Source organism: Galeopterus variegatus, unplaced genomic scaffold (assembly GCF_000696425.1).
Source record: "Galeopterus variegatus unplaced genomic scaffold, G_variegatus-3.0.2 Scaffold465, whole genome shotgun sequence".
Lineage (NCBI taxonomy): Eukaryota > Metazoa > Chordata > Mammalia > Dermoptera > Cynocephalidae > Galeopterus > Galeopterus variegatus.
The window spans coordinates 676,363-702,401 of record NW_007726576.1 but is presented as its reverse complement, the minus strand read 5'-3'; the positions used below and the strand labels follow the sequence as shown (position 1 = coordinate 702,401).

Genomic DNA, 26,039 nt, shown 5'->3' with positions numbered 1-26,039 from the left:
TTTCTTGTATCTCATTCAGTTTCCTTAGAATTATCACTCAAAATTCCTTGTCAGTCATTTCAAGGGCTTCTTGTTCTATAGGATCTAGAGCTTGAGATTTATTATCTTTTGGTGGTGTACTTTCTTTTTTTTTTTTAAAGATGACCGGTAAGGGGATCTCAACACTTGGCTTGGTGTTGTCAGCACCACGCTCAGCCAGTGAGCAAACCGGCCATCCCATATATGGGATCCGAACCCGTGGCCTTGGTGTTATCAACACCGCACTCTACCGAGTGAGCCACAGGCCGGCCCATGGTGGTGTACTTTCTTGATTTTTTGTATTTCTGGTATCTTTTCTTTGATGTTTGTTCATTGTGGCTGGGGGTTTCACAGTCCACAGATCAGATGAAATGAGCAGAGTGTCTTCTGTTCCACTGGGCAGTCTAATGAACAGAGCAGCAGACTCAGAGGAGAATCCGGGGCAGCGCGCGGAGTCCCCGGTCTGAGTGCGGCCGCCGCCCGTTGGCTCCCGCTCGGCTCCATATGTTGGGGCACCTGGGTCTGGAGGGCCCTGATGTTCGGGTGAGGAGGGGCCGCAGCTGCCGCCGCCGCTGCTGTCGCCACTGGGTGAGGAGGCGGTACTGCTGCTGCCGCTGCTGCTGCCGCCCCGGTGCCAGTCCGGTTCCTGCTGCAGCCGCTGAGCCTTTCACGCAATATCCTCATGGGCCGGGGGCGGGGAGTCTTTGTCCCCCTCCCCGGGGGAAGCGGTGCCCTTCTCGGGTGCGGGGCTCAGGCGATGCCGGTGGATTTTCTTCACTCAACCAGCAGAGCATCCAACATGGCGCTGCGCTGCTTGGCTGCTAATGCCGGCGACTCCGCACAGGAGGAGCACCACGCGCAGGAGAAACGCCATGGTGGCTGGCGGGCGGCGAGTGCACGTAGGGGACTCGCTGCGGGGCTCAGCCTCCCGACGCCTCACGCGCTCCCGACTGGCTCGCCCCGGTGGCAGCACCTCTGCACCCCCGCCCCTCCCCGCCTCCGCTCGGCAGGTCGCCAGACATTTGGATATTGTTGTTTCAGGGTATTGCTACCATAAACAGTGTCACAATGAATAACCTCGTATTCCTGTCATTTCATACTTTACAGGGTGTCCCTGGCATAGGGTCCTAGAAGTAGATAAATGCATCTGTAATTTTGATAGATATTGTCTGATTCCCTCATAAGTTTTGTACCATTTTGCCCTCCCACTATCAAAGGATGAGAGTTTCTGTTTCCTGTAGTCTTACGGAGGCATGTTTGTCAGACTCTTAGACTTCTGCCAGTGGTATGGACGAGATATGGCCTCTCACTCTTCTGAGGCTGAGCACCTTTCCAAATGATTAAGGGACATGTTTCTTCTTCTGTGGACTGTCTGTTCATGTCCTTTGCCTTTTTTCTTATGGATCTTGATATTTTTCTTCATGACTTTTAAGAGCTCTTTATATCTGAGGTAAGCCCATAGTCTGTGATATGAGCTGCAAACATTTTCCCAGTTTGTCTTATTTTCCTTATGATAAATTTTTGTTGGTGCTGCTGGTGGTTGGCTTGTTTTGTTTCTACCATATAGAAGTTTTTTGCTTTTATATAGAAAAATGCATTAATCTTTTATTTTCTGGCTGGTGGATTTGAGTTACAGTTAGGAAGGCCCGCCCCACACCAAGGTCATGAAGATGCTTGGAAGCAGAGAGGCCAGAGCTCCTCTTCAGTGGCTCCTCAGTCTCAAAGATCCTAAAGCAATAAGCTCATAGACTAAACCTAATTCATATCACCAGGAGCTGTGGTCCCTCCTCCAAGCTCCAGTACCTATGAATAGATGAACGGAAGGGACCCATGTCTTACTCATCTTTGTATCTTTCAAACCTAATACAGAGCCTGGTATACAGAACACAGTTAATGAATTTTTAAAGCAGAATTGGACTTGAAGTCTAATGATCCCAAGATCCCATTTAGTCACTGTGTGAGTGGGAAAGAACACACACTCCTTCCTCTGTTCTCATGCACAACAAGCATCACAGAAGACCAACTTCTGTGACCAAGTGTGTGGGGATTTCTCTCCACCAGCAAACAAGCAATCGATTCCACAGTGGATGTTAGCTGGGTATCCTCCAATTCAATTCCAACACTATCTACCTGGAGAGCATCAGATCCCCCAGGTTGAGGGCTCAGTCCCCAGGACTGCCCCTATCTCAGATGCCAGTCACAAGTCCAGGCCTCTAGAACTTCTAACCAACTAGCTATAAATTGGGGTTCCCACAACCCCTTCCTTGGGTTCGATTAATTTGCTTAGTGGCTCATAGAACTCAGGGAAACCCATACTTGCGTTTACCAGTTTATTATAAAGGGCATTACAAAACATACAAAGAAACACATAGCGCGAGGTGTGGGGGAGGGGCACGGGGCTTCCATGCCCTCCCTGGGCCCACCCTCCGGGAATCTCCATGTATTTGGCTATCTGGAAGCTGTCCAGACTCCAGCATCTTGGGTTTTTATGGAGGCTTCATTACATAGGCATGATTGATTAAACCACTGGCCTCTGGTGATCGAATTAACCTTCAGCCCCTCTCCCCTCTCAGGAGGTTGTGGGTGGGACTGGAAGTCACAACCTTCAGTCCGGTCTTGGGCTTTCCTGCGACCAGACCCATCCTGAAGCTACCTAGGGGGCTGCCAGCCATTGTCAGCATATGAAGAGACTCTTACCACTTTGGAGATTCTAAGGATTTTAGGAGTTGTGTGCCAGGAGAGGAGGACGAAGTCCAAATACATATTTTCATCATATCACAGTCACTATCCCTCCTCGCTGTGGGATCTTGAGCAATTGATTTAACTTCTCAGAGCCTCACTTTCTCAGCTGTACAGTGAGGATGATAGGGCCTGCCACAGTGTTGTAGTAGGGATTAAAAGAATGATGTATCTGAACAAGCTTTATTGACAGGGATGTGCTCTGGCCCTCCCCCGTTCACCCCGAGCACTGTGCCTCCTGGCGCTTGCAGCTCCTTGACACCATTAAACAGATTGTGAGCAAGGGATAAGGCCCCCCAGCATGAAGACCCCCAAAGCCGAATGTCTCTGAAAACTTGGAAATGTGGGAGTAATCTTAATTTTTGAATCAAGACCAGCCTCCCCTGTTCATCAGAGTCTGCCAGATAAACTTCATCCAAAAAGCAGTATCAGATGCTTTGGGGTGTTTTCCAGATGAGCTGCTTCTGTGGAAATACAGCCTTCTCTTCATTTTTCACACTGATCTGTTCATCAGAAACCGTAACTTCATGGCATGTGCTTCTGTGACATGAACTAAACCTCTGGTTTGAAGTGGGGCATCCTGTGGAAGCTGGTGCTGGCATGAGCCCTGGTCTTTGTGCAATGCTGGTCACTGCTTCTCTGGTCAGGTGTCTTGGTGCCTGCATTTTTTGCCTGTGGCATTGACTGCAAGAAAGGACGATGGAAACAGGAGTGTATCACCTCCTCTTTTCTTGGAAGAAACAGCAGCAACCATTGAAACCACCAAAACCCAAGGACAGCTACCAGTACAAAGGGCCTTTTGAAAAGCCACCACTCACAGTGCCTCCTCCAGAGGAAACGTGTGTGGAAGGTTCTTCCAGACCCCCCTCCTGTGGACACAGCAGGTGCCTGCCTCTCCCCAGGTGGTGCCGTCCCAGCCAGGCTTTCCTGCTGGCTTCCTCACTGGGCAGCAGGTCCTGGACACTGACCTACCTACCAGGCAGCCTTAGTCTATGCCCCTTTCACCTTCCCAGACCTGTGCTGTTAGACCTTACAGTTTCCCTTTTAAGTAGCTCATACTACTTTGAAGATACAGTGAATAATTCAGAGTTGTGTGGACCAATTGCTGGTTCTGTGTTAAACATCCCATGTAAACTCTTAGAATTCCATGATTTCAGACTGTGAAATATCTTTATGGGCATCAGTTATTGTGGAAACAGGTATTCCTGTGCTAGAAATTTTAGTGCCATCTCTACACAAACGCACATGCACTCGGAATGTGCTGTGTGTATTGTGTGACTGTGTAATAGAATATCTTATTTTACATGATTGTGCATTTCATGTTGTAGGCTGTCTATGGCTAGTTGTAAACCTTACATATAAGAGTTTCCCTTCAAGTCCTTTTCTGACGAAGCATGAGGTCTTAACTCACTTTGGAAGGACATAGCAGTTAAGTAATGTAAACTTCAGTAACTTGGTGGTTGACACCATGTTTGTGTGAGCCATGTCACCTTGTTCTTCATAAAGGCTGTGCCTTCACCCTGACTGTCTTCAGGGAAAGGTTAAGTCAATCTGCATTTCTGCCATAGCTCACAAATAAAACACATTCGCAGGGCTGGCAGGTTCACTGAGTTGGCTAGAGCACAGTCTTATAACACTGAGATCACTGGTTGAGATCCCCATACTGGCCAGCTGTGAAAAAAAAACACACAATTCACGATCTCAGCTTATTCCCAAGTAGATGTTTTCCCGTGCCTCAAAGCCACAAAATGCAGATTTTCACAGGTGGAGCTTGAAAAGAAAGATGTGAACAGCTGGCTAGAGGTACGTTTCTTGGACTCCTCTGGAGTAATTCCACACATTCTTCTTAGTGAGCATGAAATTATCCAGAAGGTTGAAAAGAAAAATGCTGTTTATCAGAGCAAATATGTCAAGTGGTTTGTTCTTCTCACGGAGATGCTAAATAGCATGTCAGAAAGCTGCCAACACTCTCGTATGCATGTGTCTGCTTGTGGAGCAGCAAACTTTTTTTTTTTTTTTGTCTTTTTTCCGTGTCCGGCAACGGATCGCAACCCTCAGTGTTGCCCCCGTACCGGACCGGGACCAGCAACGGGATTGCAACCATAGGGCCTGCCACAGTGTTGTAGTAGGGTTTAAAATCAGAAAGCTGCCAACACTCTCGTATGCATGTGTCTGCTTGTGGAGCAGCAAACTTTTTTTTTTTTTTTGTCTTTTTTCCGTGTCCGGCAACGGATCGCAACCCTCAGTGTTGCCCCCGTACCGGACCGGGACCAGCAACGGGATTGCAACCCTCGGTGTTGCTCCCGCGCCTCGCTCAGCCAGTGAGCGGGAACCGGTCTGTATGTGGGATCCGAACCCTCGGGCGGGAGCGCCGCCGCGCTTCCCAAGCAGCGCACTATCCAGTGCGCCACCGGGCCGGCCCCAGCAGCAAACTTTTTAAAGAACACTTGATAGAAACTGCTGGGAGAAGGTGCAGTTGACTTCTGCTGTGGTCTTTGGCTAACGGTGCGTCTGCAGTCTGTGACTGGCTAGCCACGTCCACCTTCCAGTGCACCGGCCACCCAGCAAGCTCAGTTCATATGTAGTTCCCTCAACACCTTATCCCTTAGGAGCAACAGGTACCTGGCCACACTGTTGTCCATCCAGATGAAAGGCCTGGCCACTGTGATTCCACTTCTCTTGGATCTTGCTGTAGAGGGCTGGCTTGTCTGCCGAGAGATTCCTCTGAAAGGCAAAGTTGGATTTGAGCAACATTAAGTGAAATGTCTTCCCATTTCATGCCGTGAGGAGCTCTTTGGTATAGTTCATGTCTGGATGTGAACACAGATGTTAACCCTTCCTTTGAAACAAACCATCTCACAGGCTGAGCTTTCTGGCTACCTTTCTTCTCTGATTTTAGAAACAGAAAAGGTTTCTGTTCTCATAAAGCTTCTAGGCCCTTGAAGATGAACTCACTGCAGTGTTTAGCATTCAGCTTTATTAGTGCACATGAGATTGAAGACACACAGATGGGAGAGGCACTTAGAACCAATAGAGAAAGAGAACAGGAAGCTTTCCATGTGCAGAGCTGAGATGCTGTCTCAAGTTGTCGTGGTCAATAAAATAATCCATTTTTATGCTGAGCTGGCAAGGGCTACTAGACATCCATTCCTGGGTGAAGTGCTGTGAGCAGCTGACGCCGTCTTGTGGATTATGTCATTTTGATGCCCCATTAGCCAAAGACCACAGCAGCAAGCCAACTGCCCACCCTCTCCCAGCAGTTTCCATCGAGTGTTCTTTTAAAAGTCTGTGGCTCCAGGTTGCTTCTGATACTGTTCTTTTAAACAAAAATGACTCACTTTGAAAATAGTTGCTTTGTTTTGTAAAGATTCTAGAGAAGTGCATTGCTTCTTATTTTGCTTTTAATGAAATCAGGAAGGAAAAATACCTTGAAACCCCAAATCTCATCAGTATCAGTGTGACCATATGTGAGGTGGGGGGAAGGAGCATGTTGCTTGTGTTTCCCATCCATGTTTTCAGGTTATGGATTTTGTTTCTCGACTTTTGTTTATATTAGTGGGACTAGTCTGATTTTTTTGTAACTAATATCCCATTTCTTAGGAATTTGTACCTCAACTGCAATGATGTGGCCTAAGACTTACATGGAACTATTTAAGGGTAGAAAATACTGAAGAGGGTTTGGCTTTTTGTTTCATAAGCTGTGGTAAAGAGCCCAGTAACAATTTGTCAACTGAGTGTGTCATTCATCCTGCCACATGTGGTTCAAATGTTGCGACAGGAGAAAAAGAAAGACTTCTGGAAATTGTACTGCTTCAGGGTTGCTTACGTTTGTAAAAATAATGGTTTACTTGCATATATGGTTTTATAATATTTTTGAGATTATAAGAAAGTGTGTTCACTGTTCAAAATAAAAAAGTATAGGAAAAAATCATTCCTATTCCCCCGAAAAACATTGTGCTGTACTAATGTACAGAATTATTATTACTGTATATTGTGCTATTAGTGATGCAGCAGTATTAAGTTTAATACCTCACTAACAACAAATATTGATCAAAACTTTGATGAAAAAACTGAAACTGATTTTTCCAATTTTTTTGAGAAAGTGTCATGGTAATATAAATATTAATTTTGGTATGTGATGATTCTAACATCTGTGTATCATTTCCACCTACAGCTAATAAGAGACATGGTTAATGTCTGTGAAACTAATTTGTCCAAACCCAACCCACCATCTCTTGCCAAATACCAAGCTTTGAGATGTAAAATTGAGCATGTTGAACAGAATACTGAAGAATTTTCCAGGGTTAGGAAAGAGGTGTTGAAGAATAATCGCAGGTAAGCATAAAGGAGATATCTTAGGATCTGTTGTCATGTAATGCACTTGGAGATTCTGTTAAAAAGCCCATCGTGGTGATCACTTACATGGTGTGATAACACCAAGGTCCAGGGTTTGGATCCCTGTGCCCTACCGGCCAGCCCCCCTACCCCCCAAAAAAAACATAACGACGTAGATAATTCAACCCTCAGTAACAAGATAGTTACAGTGTGATGATGGGTCACTTTCCTCTGTGTCACAACAGGGCCTGGGCCACTATTCTGTACTGAAGACACTCCCTACTGTTCCACACTGATTTCAAGGTTGCCTAATCTTGTTGAGGATTAAATCTAAAAATTTTAAATCAAAATTGTTTGAGTTTGTGTTTTGAAGGGCATTAGAGAGGAAAGTCCATTTAAATTAAAATTTAAACATGCAGGAATATGTGTGCAGCAGCTGCTTACGCAGCCCCCAACCTCGGTGCACTTCCTCCCCGGCGCTCATCCTGCAAGGTGGGCCTGGCGCCCGGGGCTCCTTCCACCGCAGCTGTCCTCAGCCCTGCAGCTTTGCTCTCAGCATTCCCGGCTTCTCGGATCTCCTCTTTGTGGGCTAGGTTTCTCCTTCACGAGCCTCGCACACTCTTAGAAGCCACAGGGGCGTGTTGCTGCTGCGCACCAGCAGATAAGAGCCAACTGTCCAATTTTTACGAATTTTGTGAACTGATTGTTAAACCATTGCTAGCTTGAAATCAGCCACAATGGGAGGATTTGCACCATGGAAATCAGCAAATGTGGCGGCGATGCGGGGGGTCGTTGTTGCCGGTTTTTTGAGAGCTGGTTTTACATGACCCCCCTAGAACGACCCCAGCCCCTCCTCCGTTGTGGACTAATTGGAACCTATATAAAAGTATGTTCTGCTTTCCTTGGTCAGTCATCCTCTAAATCCATTCCCAGTACCACTTCACACCCACTAAGATAGCTATAGTTTTTTTAACAAATGGAAAATCATAACTGTTGGTGAGGATGTGGGGAGACTGGAAACCCTCACACGTTAATAATGGGAATGAAAAACAGTGCAGCTGCTGTTTGGCAATTCCGCAACAAATTGAACATAGAGCCACTATATGACCCAGTAATTGCCATCCCCCTTGTGTGCCCAAAGAATTGAAACCAAGTACCCAAACATTAGTGTACATGATTGTTCATGGCAGCATTAATTCACAAGGGCCAAAAGGTGCAAACAACCCAAATGTCCATCAGTGGAACAAAATGTGGTACATACCTACCATGGTATGTTATTGAGCCATTAAAAAAAAGGAGTGAAGTACTTATACGTCCTACAACATGGGTGGACCTCAAAGACATTAGTTTGTGAAAGAAGCCATATATTGTATGATTCCATTTATAGGAAATATAATATATGAAATATATTCCATTTATCTGAAATATCTACAATAGATAAAACCATAGAGACAGCAAATTGCCTGGTGCCATGGGAGGAAGGGAGACTGACTGCTAAATGGGTATAGGGTTTTCTTTTGGAGTGATTAAAATGTTTTGGGGGCCGGCCCGGTGGCGCACTGCTACAGTGCGGCGCTTGGGAGTGCTGCGGCGCTCCCGCCGAGGGTTCAGATCCCACATACAGACCGGCCGCTCACTGGCTGAGTGAGGTGCGGGCGCAACACCGAGGGTTGCGATCCCGTTGCCGGTCCCGGTCCGGTACATGTTTTGGGGGCCGGCCCGGTGGCGCACTGCTACAGTGCGGCGCTTGGGAGTGCTGCGGCGCTCCCGCCGAGGGTTCAGATCCCACATACAGACCGGCCGCTCACTGGCTGAGTGAGGTGCGGGCGCAACACCGAGGGTTGCGATCCCGTTGCCGGTCCCAGTCCGGTATGGGCGCGACACTGAGGGTTGCGATCCGTTGCCGGTCACGAAAAAAGACAAAAAGGAAAAAAAATAATAATGTTTTGGAACTAGATAGAGGTGGTGGTCACACATTCTGAACAAACTAAATACCCTGAACTGTACACTTATAATGTTTCATTTTATGTTATGTGAATTTTGTCTCTTGAGTTTTTAAAAATCCATTCCCACAGATCTTTTCCTGATGTTATTTTATATATAATCAAATCTTTTGATTTCTTTTGATTTGGCTTTTGACCCTCCCCTAGGTGTCTGCTGGCATCTGATACTAATTAAGAGCCTAGTGACAATGAAGGTAGAATCAGGGGGAGTGAGTGGGGGGACGGGAAGGCCAGATGCAGTTCAGCCACCAACTCCACCCACCCAAGTACCAAGGTATTCGTGCAACAGAAGTGGGCCTCTCCCTAGGGAGAGATTCTGCTGCTGTGAAAAATTAGATTTTTCTTCGTTTCATTTCACTAATAATGATTTCTTCGTGGTAATTGTTTTCTAATTATAAAATCTTTGTTTTTTGCTGAAAATTTAGAAAATATGTACAAATATGAGGAAAGTTATTATTACCCCAAATCTCACCACCCAGAGATATCCCAGAGATAATATAATCACTGCTAAAATTGTGGTGTAGAACATGTCCCAGGTTGACTTACTGATTCTTCTCCCCACCCAGTACTGTGCTGGTAAGCCAGTTCTCTGAAATAAAAGTCTCTGATTTGTAGTATTTTCTGATTTCTGGGGAGTGCATGCTCCTGCCATAGCTGATGTCACAGTGGGGTTGTACACCAACAGCACTGGCCCTCAGCAGTATCCTGTCTCTCCGCTCCCTCCTCATCACAGGCCCCCGCTCCCCAGAGCCATTGTGGACTCTCCACACCCTCATCCCCACATCATCACATCACTTGTCCGTTCTGCCTCCAAAGCGTCTTTCCTTCACTGGCTTCTTTCCTCTGCTGCCACCTTTAGTCCAGTCCACAGCATCCGTCTACTCTGCTGCCACAACATCCTTCCTGACGTTCTTTTCCACACCGGCCCCATCCAACCTACCTTCCCATGATATCCAGTTAGATTTTAAAATATACATTGTATCATGTCATATTCCAATAAATGTTACCTCCCAAGAGAGGCCTTTCTTGACCACCTCCTCTCTGAACCTGGTTGGTTTCCTTAGTACCACTTAAATTAAGGTATTTGGTAATTTCTTAATTTTTGTCTTTCTTATTAGAATGTGAGCTCCATGCAGCCAGAGACCATGTTTTTTTGTTTTTTTGTTTTTTTTTTTAAGATGACCGGTAAGGGGATCTCAACCCTTGACTTGGTGTTGTCAGCACCACACTGAGCCAGTGAGCAAACCGGCCATCCCTATATAGGGATCCTCCGAACCCGGGGCCTTGGTGTTATCAGCACTGCACTCTCCCGAGTGAGCCACGGGCAGGCCCACAGAGACCATGTTATGTTGTGTCCAATGCCTGGCGTAATGTAGTATTTGGCAAAGATGACATTTGTTGAATGAATGCACACGTGACTGGATGAACCCATTCAATCTGTTTTCATATATATATAATGAAATGAAACTGTATATGTATAGGTGACATATATGCGCATAATGAAACTGTGTATATGAGAGTACTTCATGGAAAAGTAGAAGATAATATAAATCTTTTCATGAACTTTCTTTCTTTTTTTTTTTTTTCCTTTTTGTCTTTTTTCGTGACCGGCAACGGATCGCAACCCTCAGTGTCGCGCCTGTACCGGACCGGGACCAGCAACGGGATCGCAACCCTCGGTGTTGCGCCCGCACCTCGCTCAGCCAGTGAGCAGCCGGTCTGTATGTGGGATCCGAACCCTCGGCGGGAGCGCCGCCACACTCCCAAGCGGCGCACTGTAGCAGTGCACCACCGGGCCGGCCCTTTTCATGAACTTTCTGAAGTACCCTCATTTATTCATTTCATTTACATATACAGTTTCATTCCACATACATATATGAAAACAGATTGAATGGGTTCATTCACTTATATAAAATCTATGAATGAAACTGTATTCTATATATTTTATATTTGACAAGATTGGATCATACTATGCATAAAGTTTTATAACTTACTTTTAATTTTTATCTTTTACTGTAAGGTTTACATCATATCCTTATTTATTTTTTTGAGAATGTGATTTATTTTTTTTGGCAGCTGTCCAGTACAAGGAATATGATTTTTTTTTTTAATAGCTGCATAATATTTGCAAGATATATTGTCCTGTGATTCATTGAATCAGTTCCCTGATAATGGACATCTGGGTTATTTCAGGATTTCTTCTGCTAATAATGATTTTTTGTTTTGCTTCCAATTATGTAATCTCAATGTTTTTCTTCTAATTCTTACAGTAAAAGTCCCGTGGAAATCTTGCAGATATTTAGAGTTGGCAGAATGAATGAAACCACAGAGTTTTTGAGTAAACTTGGCAATGTGAGGCCTTTGTTGCATGGATCTCCTGTACGAAACATTGTAGGAATCTTGTCCCGGTAAGAGTAAAACATCTTTATTTTTCAAAATTTTCAGTCTCACAAATGTGAAATATTTTGCTTTTTTTTTTTTTTTCCTACTTTTTTCTATACAGTGTAGATCTTTTCAGTTAAAATCAGCCAACTTATTGCATTCTGGAGAAAATTATACACTTTAAGTATGTCATTTAAATTATGTATTTTTTAAAGTGTAGTACATGAGTATGAACTGCTTTTTGATGACGTGTCTTATGAAGAAAAGTGATTCTATATTTCATGACTCTTCCATGTGTATCTAATCTAGGGACAGCCCAATACTTAAAGGTCTAGAGATTTGAGTGCCCAGATAGTGTGTATTTTTTATTCAAAACGTTAGTCTAATTTTCCATTTGCTTTGAATAACCACTTAATATTAGGGCTGAAACTAAAGTCACAGGGGCAGGGGAAAATATGAGTAAATTTAGATTCATTAAGTGCTTAAGAAGAAACTTAGAAAGAAATGTATATGATACATCTGGAAAAAACCTTTACACTTCTCTTAGGGACCCAGAAGACAAGTTGCATTAGTCAGAAGGATGCCAGTTTTCCTTGAATTAATCTATAAATTTAGTGCTATACCGATAAGATTTTTTTAAGGTATAAAAAGCTGATTCTACAGCACATTTTTATAAAAAATTTTATAAAATTTTTTTACCAGGATAATTCTTAAAGAATTATGAGGGAGGATTAACCAATCAGACATTAAAACATGTTATAAAACTATACTAATGAAACAGTGAGATGATCATAAATAGATGATAAATAGATTAATCAACAGAATAAATAAATACAGACTCAAAACTGAGAAGAAATAAACTAAAAAACATAGAAGATTTAGGATATGCTAGAAGTAGCTTTTATCTCTGTGAAAGAAAGAAAACTTTTTCAGTACTCCACGTAGGAATAAATGCGTGATGAGCTGCTTACGCTCCAGATAGAGCAAACATTTAAATATTTAAAATGAAGCCATGAAAGTACTAAATGAAAAATGGGAGAATGTTTTTTTAAATAATCAAAAGATTATTTTGGGAATGGCCTGAGTAGGACCAAAACCCAAAAGCCATTTTGTAAAATTAATTCAATCCCCTAATACAAAATTCAAACAATAGATGTTTGTATACTAAAAGGTAGAAGTCTCCCTTTACCCGCCTTCCCAGAGATAACTGCAGTTTTGTTTTGACTTCAAGAGTTCTCTGAATGCTGAATACAGCAGGACCTGCATCATTTCCTGAGCAAGGGACAGACGCTGACTCAGTCAGGCACACAGCTCATCCTGCTGAGCACTGAGGCCTCACCTTGGAGGAGGCAGGAAGTATGGCTTGCAGCCCAGGACGGTCAGGACAGTGATGACAAACTGGCCATAGCTTGTGACATTTTAACGGCTCCTGGAGCTCCTCTGGGGGATTACTATGAAATGTATTTTTCTTTTCATTTCATGCTTTTTAAATAGCACCTGTCTCGGCTAGAACTACGAGGCAATACTAAAAGATTCCTTTTTTCTAGAAAATCATTATAATGCCCTTTCTTTTTAGAGGGTTGCTTTTACCCAGAGTAGTTGAAGATCGTGGTATGCAAAGAACAGATGTTGGAAATCTTGGCAGTGGGATTTATTTCAGTGATTCACTCAGGTTAGTATGTTCTATCCTTGATGAAGGAATCATTACTGAGTACTTGCTCTGTGTTTTCTTCTGTCTTTCCCTGGTGAGGGAGTTTCTCACCCAAGAAACAGATTTTTTAAAGTAATAGTTTTCTGAGTGCAGATGCTCCTCAACTTACGATGGGTTTATGTCTCGATAAACCTATCACAAGATGAAAATACTACAAGTTGAAAATGAGTTTAATGCCTGTCTTACCAAATATCACAGCTTAGCCTAGCCAAGCTTAAATGTGCTCAGAGCACTAACATCAGCTTACAGGGGCAAAGTCATCTAACACAGCGTACTTTGTAGTAAAGTGTTGAATGTCTCATGTTGATTGAATACTGGGCTGAAAGGGAAGAAGAGAAGTTTGTGTGGGTGTGCAAAGCACTGACTCTACTAGATGCTCATCACTTTTGCTTGATCGTAAAGTCGAGAAATCGTAGTTCAGACCATCGTAAGTTGGGAACCATCTGTTTACTGCAGAAACATGTCTTTTGTGGTGAATATTTGGGAAAATTATATTTGAAATCATCTTAGTGATTTTACTCTTCTAAGAGCTTTTACATGTGTTTTCTCACCAAATCCTGATAACCACCCCCTGATGTGAGTCCTGTTACTATCCCCATATCACAGATGGGGGCACGGAGGGACAGCAAGGGTGGGCATCTTGCCTTGGGTCATGCAGCTGAAATAGGACATAGGTAGGACTCAGCCTTTCTAGTCAGTCTTTCTCCTCTGAACAGTTTATCTCCTACATATGACCTCGATATGCCTGGAAGACTATTTCATCTTCAGTATCCTTGTTAATATTTAAATCTGCCCCTCATTATAGTCACAACGTATTGAATGCGCATCTGACCTACGTGCCAGGCGAGGTGCTTGATGTACATTGTCTGTCAACCTCACAGTTGGTATCGGGACATCATTTTATCAAAAGGAAACAGACTCAGGAAGTTAAGTAACTTGCCTGAGGTCACAGAACTAGTTAAATGATGGAGCTCGGATTCAGGCCCAGGACAAAGGATAGTTATCTAGAATATTTAAAGAGTTCCTACGAATCATTTTTCTTAATAACCTTATAAGCAAACGGGCAAAAGACATGAATGGGAACCTAATAGAAGGGGACACATACATGGACAGTAACATTTGAAAAGAAGATTAGTAATGAAGAACATGCAAATTGAACCATAATGAGATACCATTTAACACCTATCTGATTGACAAAGATAAAAAATAATTTTAGTATCTCTAGATGTCGGTGAGTCACTCAAACAATCTGAACTCTCAAACACTGCTGGTAAGAGTATGAATTGATAAACCCTCTTGAGAAAGTTCTGGTATCATCTGGTGGAACCCTGTTTATTGACCTATGAACCAGGAAGCAGTGGTTCTCACTTGGCTGCACATTGGAATCGCCTGTGGAGCTAATAAACACTGCTGGTGCTGATTTCACCCCAGACCAGTTAAATCAGGATCTCTTAGGGGCAGGCTTGGTTATCAGTACCTTCTAAGCGCCCTGGTGATTTTAGTGTGCCTCCAGGGTTGAGATCACTACCCTAGAAAAGTTCTAGTGCACATGTACAGGATTTGTGTACAAGAATGATTAAGAACACAGAGCCCTGGAAATGATGTTGATGGTCCATCGACAGTGAAATGGATCTGTAAATTTGGGTGGAGTCCAACATGGAGTTCTGTTCTGCAGTTTAAACAACTGGACTGCAGCTACACATGTCTAATGGAGGAGCCTTAGCAATCTAGTGGAACAAAAAGTACTGTATGATCGTACGTATATGCATAGTTCAAAAACAATCAAAACTAAACATTACATTGTTGAGGGGCACATACCTATGCATCAATACTACAAAAGAAAGAAAATAATTTACACGAAATCAAGGCAGTGATTGGATAACCTCTGGGTGGGGGAGAAGGTGATGCTGGGGGGTGGTCTGGAAATATTGTTGGTGTTCTGCTGCTTAAGCAAGGCAGTAGCTATGTAAGCGTTGTCTTATTATTCTTTAAACATTTACATTATAAATGCCCTTTGCTATGAATAAAATATTTCAAAGTAAAAATTTTTAGACGTTACAACATATTTTTAAATAGGTTGGCATTCAGTTGATTTCGACACAGGCGAAGTCCTCGGGGATTTCCAGTAGAGGGCTGCAGTGGAGAAGCTGAGTAGAGCACGCTGCCTGGTGCAGGGATCAGTACAGAGTAAGAGGCGGTCGCTGGAATCCTGTCGGGAGCATGGCGGGAAAGGACGGAGCTGGACAGGGACAGAGACTGAGGGCAAAGTCAGGGTTGGGCACGATGACAGGGAAAGAGGGGAGGTTTGTGGGAAGAATGAAGGAAATAGTTTTTTTTTTTTAAAGCGCAAGCCTTAGGGGGTGGAACAAAGAAGCGTTCTCCAGCAACATCTTACATTTTGGTCTTGATCTTTTAAGAAAAAACAAAGATGTGTCCTAAAAATGTTGCCCCAAAGGTGCATCCTATTCTGTAACCCTAATAGCAAGAGTTGCTTTATTAAAGCATTTCTTATCTGGGTGTCATTTGAAATTAGTGTTTTTCTGTGCGCATTCAGAAGGCGTTTGAGAAGGGCTGGCCCGTGGCTCACTTGGGAGAGTGTGGTGCTGACAACACCAAGTCAAGGGACAAGAGCCCCTTACCGGTCATCTTTTTTTTAAAAAAAGGAAAAAAAGAAAAAAAAAAAAAAGGCGTGTGAGAATGTAATGTCTGTCTTTCCCTCCAGCTGCTTCTCATTCACATTTAATTTTCTTTCAGAGCTTTACTGCAGAGAATTAAATCTATTTTCTCCTAATTAATAAAGTAGGGTTTTTTTTCCCCCCTCTCTTTCACTACTCCGGTGTTTTCTGTAGCAAAATGTGTATATTTTAGTAGCTTACAAAGATTTGGGTGAACAGTAGAATTAATGTCTCCCTGGGCATAAAGTGCTTTGAGCACTGCCTGGCACAACTAAGGCAAACTAAACAAAATACGTTTGTTATGTAAAAATTTTAAGTAACTGTTATAAATATGTGCTCATTTCTTTTCACATGCAGTACGAGTATTAAGTACTCACACCCAGGAGAGATAGATGGCACCAGACTCCTGGTCATTTGTGACGTGGCCCTCGGAAAGTGTAAGGACTTTTATAAGAAAGACTTTTCCTTAATTGAAGCACCACCGGGCTATGACAGTGTGCACGGAGTTTCAGAAGCAGACTCTGTCACCACGGACTTTGAGGTATTTTATATCGAGAAACAGGCAAAGAGGGTCCTCAGTGACCAAAGAACAGCCTCAGTTTTTTGTTCCTGCTTTTATTAAATATGCTTAAGTTTAAATAATTATTGTATATTTCTACTGCTCGAGTTCAATATTTTCTAAATTAGAAAATATGAAATTCTGCTTTTATGGGAGCATCTGCCAATAAAGGCTTGTGGTTGTGGTGTTTTAACCACCTATTAATTTCTGTTTACCCTAGGATGATGAATTTGTTGTATATAAAACCAATCAGGTTAAAATGAAATATATTATTAAATTTTGCTTGCCTGGAGATCAAATAAAGGACTTTCATCCTTGTGATAATACTGAATTAGAGGAATACAGACCTGAGTTTTCAAATTTTTCAAAGGTTGAAGGTAAGACAATTTTCTTGAATTCTGTTTTGTGTAGTAATATTTATAGAATTCAAAGTTCTATTTTCAGTGGAATTTATATTCATATTTGGTATCTGTATCTATGACCTCAGACATAAATATTTCATTTTCTTTTTTATTTTGCATACATAACCTTTTTCAAGTGTCCTGGTTTTTAAGTAATCTCAAAATTCCATGTTACTTCATTAACATACCTAAGTTGAGCTTGTGCTCGGGGACAGCCAATACTAAAAAACGTGGAACCATTTTAAGACATCAGAATGCAAAAAGTACTAAGGGCATGGGTAGAGTAGAAAGAAGACACAGCTTTAGAGTCAGGAAGCTCAGGTTTGAGCATCAACCTTGCTGCTGAGGCTGTGTAATCTCGGACAACGCTTATAACCTTCCTGAATTTCACCTTCTCCCAGACGGGAATGAGAGCAATGTCTGTGTCACAGTGTTGCTATAGGATTAAATGAGAAAAGTGAAGGTTCTCTGGAACTGTAATGTGTGTCTTGTGTATTTGTAGTAGTAAGTACAAGTGCACGTGAGGATGGGAGCTTCCAACTACGATATCATTAATTAATAGGACTGTAAAGACACATTAACATTTTTCACTGTGATCTAATTATTTTTATCAGAACTATATGAGTTCATGTATGTTTAAGGAGATAATTCCATTTTTTTCTCTGGGAGTCATTAAATGAAATATCTGGCAAGACAGTATATATTTTTATTTCTAACCATATTTAGTTTTTTGTACCACTTAATAGAGGAAGTGAACATTTCTCAATATGCTGTAGTAGGAGTTTGATTTTGTTTTTCTTAGACTAGTTTCATATTGTTCCAAAATGCCTTTGTGGCACAATAAATAATAGACTGACCAACATCACAAGCCAGGGAATGCAGGAAGCTGGACTCATGATTTAGCTACACTTTTGAGATAATTTTAAGACCTCTGTGTATTTGTGTGTATGTCTTTCAAGTAATAACATGATTCTAGGTTCTCAAGATGACACCTCAAAGCCTCTAGATTAAAAAGGCAGAAGTATCTGAGAATGCTCCCCCCATTTTTCTCATGTGGATTCACTTACTTTTCAGAATTGGCTATTGAAAATCATAAAATGCTATTTGTCCATTTTTTTCTAAAATGTAGTATATGAAGGGATGGAGAAGGAATAAAGATCAAGTTAAAAATAGTGCAGGGATGGCTTTAAAAGCTAACGTTACCATTTTCAACGTGTAGATTACCAGTTACCAGACACCAAGCCTTCCAGCAGCATCAAGTCCGGCCTTCAGGATACCTCTGGGAATTTGGTTCCTCTTGAGGATGTTCACATCAAGGGAGAAATAATAGACTTTGTAGCCCAGGTATGTTTTTGTTGTTTTACAATGCTTAAACTAAACAGATGTAAATAATAAATGAGAATTTGATTGCAGTTGCAAGAACTAACAAAACTTGTACATTTCTAAAATTCATTTATTCAACACATATTTATTGAGCACCACATCCATGCCAGGGACTGTTCTGGGTTCCGGGCATCCAGCAATGACAATTCAAAAGCTCTGTTCTTATGGAGCCTATGTTGTATTGGGGGAATAGGCAACAAACATGATAAATGAGTAAAGTACATAATGTTAGATGGTGATAGAAAAATCAAAGTAGGAGGGGACAGGAGCTGCACAGGAAGAGGAGTTTGAACCTGTAGACAGGATGGCCAAGGAAAGCCTCACTGAGAAGGCGACACCTAGTACAGACCTGAGGAAGTAAGGGACTAACTGTGTGGACATCTGGGGGATGCTTATTCCTGGCAGAGAAAAAGCACATGTAAAGGCCCTGAGGTGGGAACCTCATATACATCAAGGAGGCCACTGTAGCTGGGCAGATTGCAAAGGGGGAGAGTGGGAGGAGACTGGGTTGAGAAGTTGTGGGGAGGCTCACATCAGGACACAGGACATGCTGTCCTTAACTCTGGGTGACACAGAAGCCTCTAGATGTTTAGCAGAGGAGCAATACAATTAGACCTGTGTTTTAACAGGATGGCCACCTGTTGAGAACAGTCTGAAGAGGACCAGTGAGGAGACATAATACGTTAAGTTCCCTGGAAAACAGACTCTAGATGGAAATTTGTTTTCAGGAAGCTTGTTGGGAAGTCCCCTTGGGAACAACACCTGTAAGGGAGTGAGGGAGGCAGGACCTGGCAGAGGGAATCATTGAGCTGTGAGGTGGACACAGCAGAGTCCTCAGACGATCTCAGAAGGAGTGCTGAGCTGGGGTAGCCATCAGAAGTGCTCTAAATCAAGTCAAGGAGACCAGGCTTTGTACCCCCACAGAGACCAACCACTGGATATGGGATGCCCCCAGGGAGGGATCACAACCTTGGCTGAGGACGGTTTCCAGGGAGGGACTCAGAAACGGTGACACTCCCAGCAGCTTCGGTCGTGAAGGGGACCTGTGGAGGCACTCCACAGCACCAAGCATAGGAGATTGCCAAGGATTTCAGTTAAGGGTGATGGCAGTGGGCCTTAGTGTTAGCAGTGGGGATGTAGGGAATGATGGATTTGGGCAAAGGAACGAAGGTAGAACCAGTATAATTTGCTGCTTGGGAGGGAACATAAGAAAAAGACAGCAATCATGGGTGACTCCAAGGTTCTTACCCTGAGCAACTAGAAGGACCGCTTTTGCACTCACTGAAATGGGGAAGGGGATGGGAGGCTGCGTTGGGGGGACAGTCAGGAGTTCCTCTGTGGCGACATTAAGGTAAGATGTCCACATTGGACATGGATGGAAGGCCAGGGAGGCAGTTAGACATATGAATCTAAGTTCAGGGAAGAGACCCAGGCTGGGTTTATGAATGGGGAATCAACAGCATTCAGATACCATTTAAAATTATGAGCGCATATTAAATCATCAAGAGAATTAGTGTAGAGAGAGAAGAGAAGATCAACGTAGAGGGGGATGAAGACCATCCAGGGGGATGAGGCTGAATCTGCCAGGGAGACTGAGGGGAGCAGCCATTGAGATGCACGAAGGAAACCAGGTGCTCTGAAAGGTGAAGAAGAAGGAGTAAAAACAGCTGCTGATAGATGCAGTAAAATAAAAACTGAGACCTGGTCATTGAATTTAGCAATGACCAGATCACCAGTGACCTTGACCATCATCTTTTTAATGGAGAGGTGAGGGCGAAAGCCTGGTTAGAGTGAGTTAGAGAGAGAATGGGAGGAAAGAATTGGGAGACAGAAGAGAGAAAGTGGGACAGTAGCTGAAGAGAAGTGAGGCTGAGTTTTTTTCTTTTTTCTTTTAAGATGTAAGAATAATATGTGTAAGCTGGTGTGGGAGAGAAAAACTGATGATCCAGGAGAGTGGGGAGTAACTGGAGCTGTGTCCTACTGTAGACAGGACGGTGAGCTGTAGTGCTCTGGTGCTGTGACTGCAGCCAGGAGCCCGCAGCTCGTTCATCCAAGGTCCTGGGACAGAAGGTAGAATTCAGGGGTGCACATGCAGGTAGGCAGCCAGATGTGGTGGTGGAGCTTGGAAAGTTTTTGATTTTCCAAAACTGAATTGGTTTTCTAAAGTTCGACCTCATCATTGACTCCTAACACTAAAGATTGCATCAAACTGCTGCGCCTTTCCAGAGAAGCAGCCAGGCAGTTCATCCTCAGCAGTTCCACCCAGCGGCCTCACCCACCACCCGTGAAGCTGCTGGCTGGACAAACCCTCTCTGAAGCCCCACCTCATGGCCTCACCCACCCTCTGAGAAGTAGCTGCCTGGGCCCCCTCTCTGCAGGCCTACCTAGCAGCCTCATCCACTACCCAAAAAGCTATTGGCCAGACCTGCTCTCTGCAGCCCCACATTCAGCCTTGCCCACCACCTGAGAAGTGGCTGGCTGAGCTCCCTCTGCAGGCCTGCCTAGAGACCTTGCCCACTATCCAAGAAGTGGCTCAGTAGCCTGACCCTTGGCAGACCAGCTGCTGATCAACACCCTAGAATACACTTGCAGGTGAAAGTCTTTCCCCACACAAGCCACTCTACAAAACTCAAAGAGGGGAGTGTTCTACCAGATGCACAGATATCAATGCAGGGTAACAAGAAATATGAAAAAAACAAGGTAACATGACACAATCAAAGAAACGCAATAATACTTCAGTAACTGATCCCAAAGAGTCAGAAATTGCTGTTTTACCAGAAAAGGAATTCAAATTAATAATCTTAAGGAAACTCACTGAGATACAAGAGTATATAAACAAACAATTCAACAAAATCATGAAAAATAATTCTTGATCTGAATGAGAAATTCAACAGAGATAAATATCATTTAAAAAATCAAATCTTGGAATTAAAGAATTCATTGAACAAAATAAAAAATAACATCTGAGAGTCTCAACAACAGACTAGATTAAGCAGAAGAAAGAATTTCTGATCTGGAAGATAGCAGTTTTGAAATAACACAGGAAGACAAAAAAAAAGAACGAACAAAGCCTATAGGATCTATGTTATAAGTGAGGAAATATTCTAATTATGGGCATTCCAGAAAGAGAAGAAAACGAAAAAGATACTGAAAACCTATTTAATGAAATAATAGCTGAAAACTTCCCCAGTCTTAGGAAATATATGAATTTCCAAATACTGGAAGCTCAGAGGTCCTCAAATAAATTCAACCCAAAAGGGCCCACTCCAAGCCACATTGTAGTCAAACTATCCAAAGTTAAAGACAAAGAGAGAATTCTAAAAACAGCAAGAGAAAAACATCAAGTCACTTATAAGGAAATTATCATTAGACTAACAGCAGACTTCTCAGCTGAAACCCTACAGGCTAGGAGAGAATGGGATGGTATATTCAAAGTACTGAAAAAAAAAAAACTGCCAGCCAAGAATATTATATCCAGCAATGCTATCCTTCCAAAATGAAGGAGAAATAGTCTTTCTAAGAGAAGAAAAAATTCAGGGAATTCATCACCACCAGACCAGCCCCACAAAAAAAAAATGATTAGGGGGCTCCATCTAGAAGAGAAAGTACAGCAAACATCATGAAAACACCTGAAAATATAAAATTACTAGTAGAGTAGATACACAAATTAGAAAGATGAAGGAATCAAACCTTATCAATACAGGAAAATATCAAACCACAAGGATAAACAATAAAAGAGAAAGAAAGGAACAAAGAATACAAAACAGTCACCAACAAAATGTCAGGAGCAAGACTTCACATATCAATGATAACCTTGAATGTAAATGGATTAAATGCCCTAATTAAAAGACATAGACTGGCCTAATAGATTAAAAAAGAAAAAAAACATGACCCATCCATATACTGCCAATAAGAAACATACCCTACTTACAAAAACACACATAGACTGAAAGTCAAGGAATGGAATGAGGTATTCCATGCAAATGGAAAACAAAAGCAAGCAGAAGTAGCTATACTTATCTCAGATAAAACAGACTTTAAATCAAAATCTGTACTAAGAGAAAGGAAGGGCATTATAGAATGATAAAGAGATCAATACAGCAAGAGGATATAACAATTATAAAAATTTACGCACCATGGCTAGCCATCAAAAAAAAACCCCAAAAAACAAATATATATGCACCTAACAGTGGAGCACCCAGGTATATAAAATAAATATTATCAGATGTAAATGGAGAGATAGACACTAACACAGTAATAGTTGGGGACAATAACATCCCAATCTCAGTGTTAGACAAATCATCGAGACAGAAAATCAACAACAAAACATTGGACTTAAAGGGCACCATACACCAGCTGGACCTAACAGATATTTGCAGAGCATTTCATCCAATAGCTGCAGAATACATACTCTTTTCATCTGCACATGGAACATTTTCCAGAATTGACCATATTGTGGGCCGCAAAATAAGTCTCAACAAGTTCAAAATCATATCAAGTATGTTTTCTGACCATAATGGAATAGATCTAGATCTTAATAACAAGAGGAGCTTTCAAAAATGCACAAATACATGGAAATTAAATGACATGCTCTTGAAGGACCAGTGGGTCATAGAAGAGATTAAGAAGGAAATCAAAACATTTCTTGAATAAGTGAAGACAGAAACAAAAGATACCAAAACCTACGGGACACAGCCAAGGCACTATTAAGAGGAAAGTTTATAGCAACAAGTGCCTACATCAAAAAATAGAATGAGTTCAAATAAACAACCTAGCAAAGAGAGAACCAACCAAGTCCAAAATAAGTAGAAATAAATAATAAAACTCAGAGCAGAAATAAATGAAATTGAGACTAAAAATACAATACAAAAGATCAAACAACAAGTTGGTTCTTTTGAGAAGATAAACAAAATTGACAAACCATTAGCTATACTAACCAAGAAAAAAAGATAAAAGACCCAAATAAATAATATCATAAATGCAAAAGGAGACATTACAGCTGATACCACTGAAATTCAAAGGATCATCTGAGACAATTATGACTATAAGCAATAAATTAGAAAATGTAGAGGAAATGGAAAAAATCCTGGACACATATGACCTGCCAACACTGACCCAATAGAAATAGAAAGCCTGAACAGACTAATAATGAGTAACGAGATTCAATCAGCAATAAAAAGTCTCCCAACAAGGAAAAGCCCAGGATTGGACAGCTTTACTGCTGAATTCTACCAAACATTTAAAGAAGTAATACCAAAATACCAATACTTCTTAAACTATTTCAAAAAATTGAAGTGGATGGAATCCTTCCACACTCATACTATGAGGCCAGCATTACCTTTTTAACAAAACCATGTAAGGACACAACAAAGAACAAAAAGAAAACTACAGGCCAACATCCCTAATGAACATAGATGTAAAAATCCTCAACAAAATACTAGCAAAACGTATCCAACAGCACATCGAAAAGATTATACACCATGCTCAAGTGGGATTTATCCCTGGGGTGCAAGGATAATTCAACATATGAAAATCAGTAAGCGTAATACATCACATCAATAGAATGAAAGAGAAAAACCATATGATCAGCCTGATAGATGCAGAAAAAGCATTCAATAAAATTCCACATCACTTAATGACAAACACTCTCAACAAATTAGGTATAGAAGGTATGTACATATAATAAAGGCCATATATGACAAACCCACAGCTAACAGGGAAAAGCTGAAAGTTTTTTTGTTTTTTTGTTTTTTTTTAAGAACTGGAACAAGACAAGGATGCCCATTCTCATCACTTTTACTAAACATAGTACTGGAAGTCTTAGCCAGAGCAATTAGGCAAGAGAAAGCAACAAAGTGCATCCAAATTGCAAAGGAGGAAGTCAAATTGTCCCTGTTTGCAGATGATATGATTTTATATAGAGAGAAACCTAAAAACTCCTAGACCTGATGAATAAATTCAGTACAGTGGCAGGATATAAAACCAACATACAAAAATCAGTAGCATTTCTACACATCAACAACAAACTATCAGGAAAAGAAATCAAGACAACAATCCCATTTACAATAGCAACAAAAAAATGGAATAAAATACCTAGGAATAAATTTAACCAAGGAAGTGAAAGATTCCTGCGAGGAAAAATGTAAAACACTGATTAAAGAAATTAAAGAAGACACACAAAAGATGGGAAGACATCCCATGTTCATGGATTGGAAGAATCAATATTGTCAAAATGGCCATACTACCCAAAGCAATCTACAGATTCAGTGCAATCCCCATCAAACTACCAATGACATGCTTCACTGAAATAGAAAAAAACAATCCAAAAATTTACATGGAACAACAAAAGACCCCAAATAACCAAAGCAATCTTGAGCAAAAAGAACAAAGCAGGAGGCATCATACTCCCTGACTTCAAGTTACACTACAAATCTATAATAGTCAAAACAGCATGGTATTGGCACAAAAACACACACATAGACCAGTGGAACAGAATATAGACTCCAGAAATAATTCCATGTACCTACAGCCAATTGAATTTTGACAAAAGAGCGAAGAACATACATTGGGGAAAGGACAGTCTCTTTAATAAATGGTGCTGGGAAAACTGGAGATCCATATGCAGAAGAATGAAACTGGACACCTGTCTCTCACCATATACCAAAGTCAACTCAAAATGGATTAAAGACTTAAATGTTAGACACAAAAATATAAAACTTGTAGAAGAAAACATAGGGGAAATGCTTCAAGACATAGGACTAGGCAAAAACTTTATGAACAAGACCCCCAAAGCACAGGCAACAGAAGCAAAAATAAAGAAATGGGATTATATCAAACTAAAACTTCTGCACAGCAAAGGAAAAAATCAACAAAGTGGAGACACAACCTGCAGAATGGGAGAAAATATTTGCAAACTATGAAAGGGATTCATATCCAGAATATACGAGGAATTCAAACAGCCCAATAGTAAAAAAAAATTTTTTTTTGATTAAAAATGTGCAAGGGAACTGAATAGACATTTCTTGAAAGAAGACATGTGAATGGTCAATAGGTATGTGGAAAAGTGCTCAACGTCACTAATTACCAGAAAAGTGCAAACCAAAACCACAATAAGCTATCATTTTACCCCACTTAGAATGACTATTATCAAAAAGACAGAAAGTAACAAATGCTGACAAGGATGTGGAGAAAGGGGAACTTTTATACATTGTTGGTGGGAATGTAAATTAGCACAGCCATTATCAAAAACAGTACGGAGGTTTCTCAACCACAGATACGATCCAGCCATAGGTATATATACAAAGGAAAGGAAATCAACAAGTCAAAAGGATACCTGCACTCCCATGTTTATCTCGGCTCTCTTTACAGTAGCCAAGATTCAGAACTAACCTAAATGTCCATCAATGGATGACTGGATAAAGAAAATGTGGTATATATACACAATGGAATACTACTCAGCCATAAAAAAAGAATGAAATTCTGCCATTTGCAGCAGCATGGATGAGCTTGGAGAAAATTATTGTACATGAAATAAGCCAGGCACAGAAAGAGAAATAATGAATGTTCTCACTCATGTGAAAGCTGAAAAAATTGATCTCACGGAAGTAGAGAGTAGAATAGTGGTTACTAGAGACTGGTGCCGGGGGCGGTGTAGGAAGAAGGTAGTCAACAGAAACAAAGCAGTAGAGAGATGGGAAACACAAGATCTACTGTTCTATAGCAATATAGGGAGACTACAGTCAATGACAAATTACTGTATCACTTCAAGTGGTTAATTGAGGTGATTCTGAATGTTTCCAACACAAAGAGATGCCAGATGCTTGAGGAGATAGA

At 41.6% G+C, this 26,039-nt stretch overlaps 1 protein-coding gene across 1 annotated transcript in view; it reads left to right on the top strand.

Annotated features, from left to right (window-relative positions):
- Window positions 1–26,039, top strand: part of PARP4 (poly (ADP-ribose) polymerase family, member 4) — a 118,858-nt gene that overhangs the window by 17,550 nt on the left and 75,269 nt on the right. Inside the window, exons 9-14 of the mRNA XM_008569095.1 lie at window positions 6,932–7,092; window positions 11,366–11,503; window positions 13,054–13,149; window positions 16,221–16,404; window positions 16,643–16,799; window positions 18,043–18,167. Coding sequence (XP_008567317.1) covers window positions 6,932–7,092; window positions 11,366–11,503; window positions 13,054–13,149; window positions 16,221–16,404; window positions 16,643–16,799; window positions 18,043–18,167 — 861 coding nt within the window. The remainder of the gene's footprint in view (window positions 1–6,931; window positions 7,093–11,365; window positions 11,504–13,053; window positions 13,150–16,220; window positions 16,405–16,642; window positions 16,800–18,042; window positions 18,168–26,039) is intronic.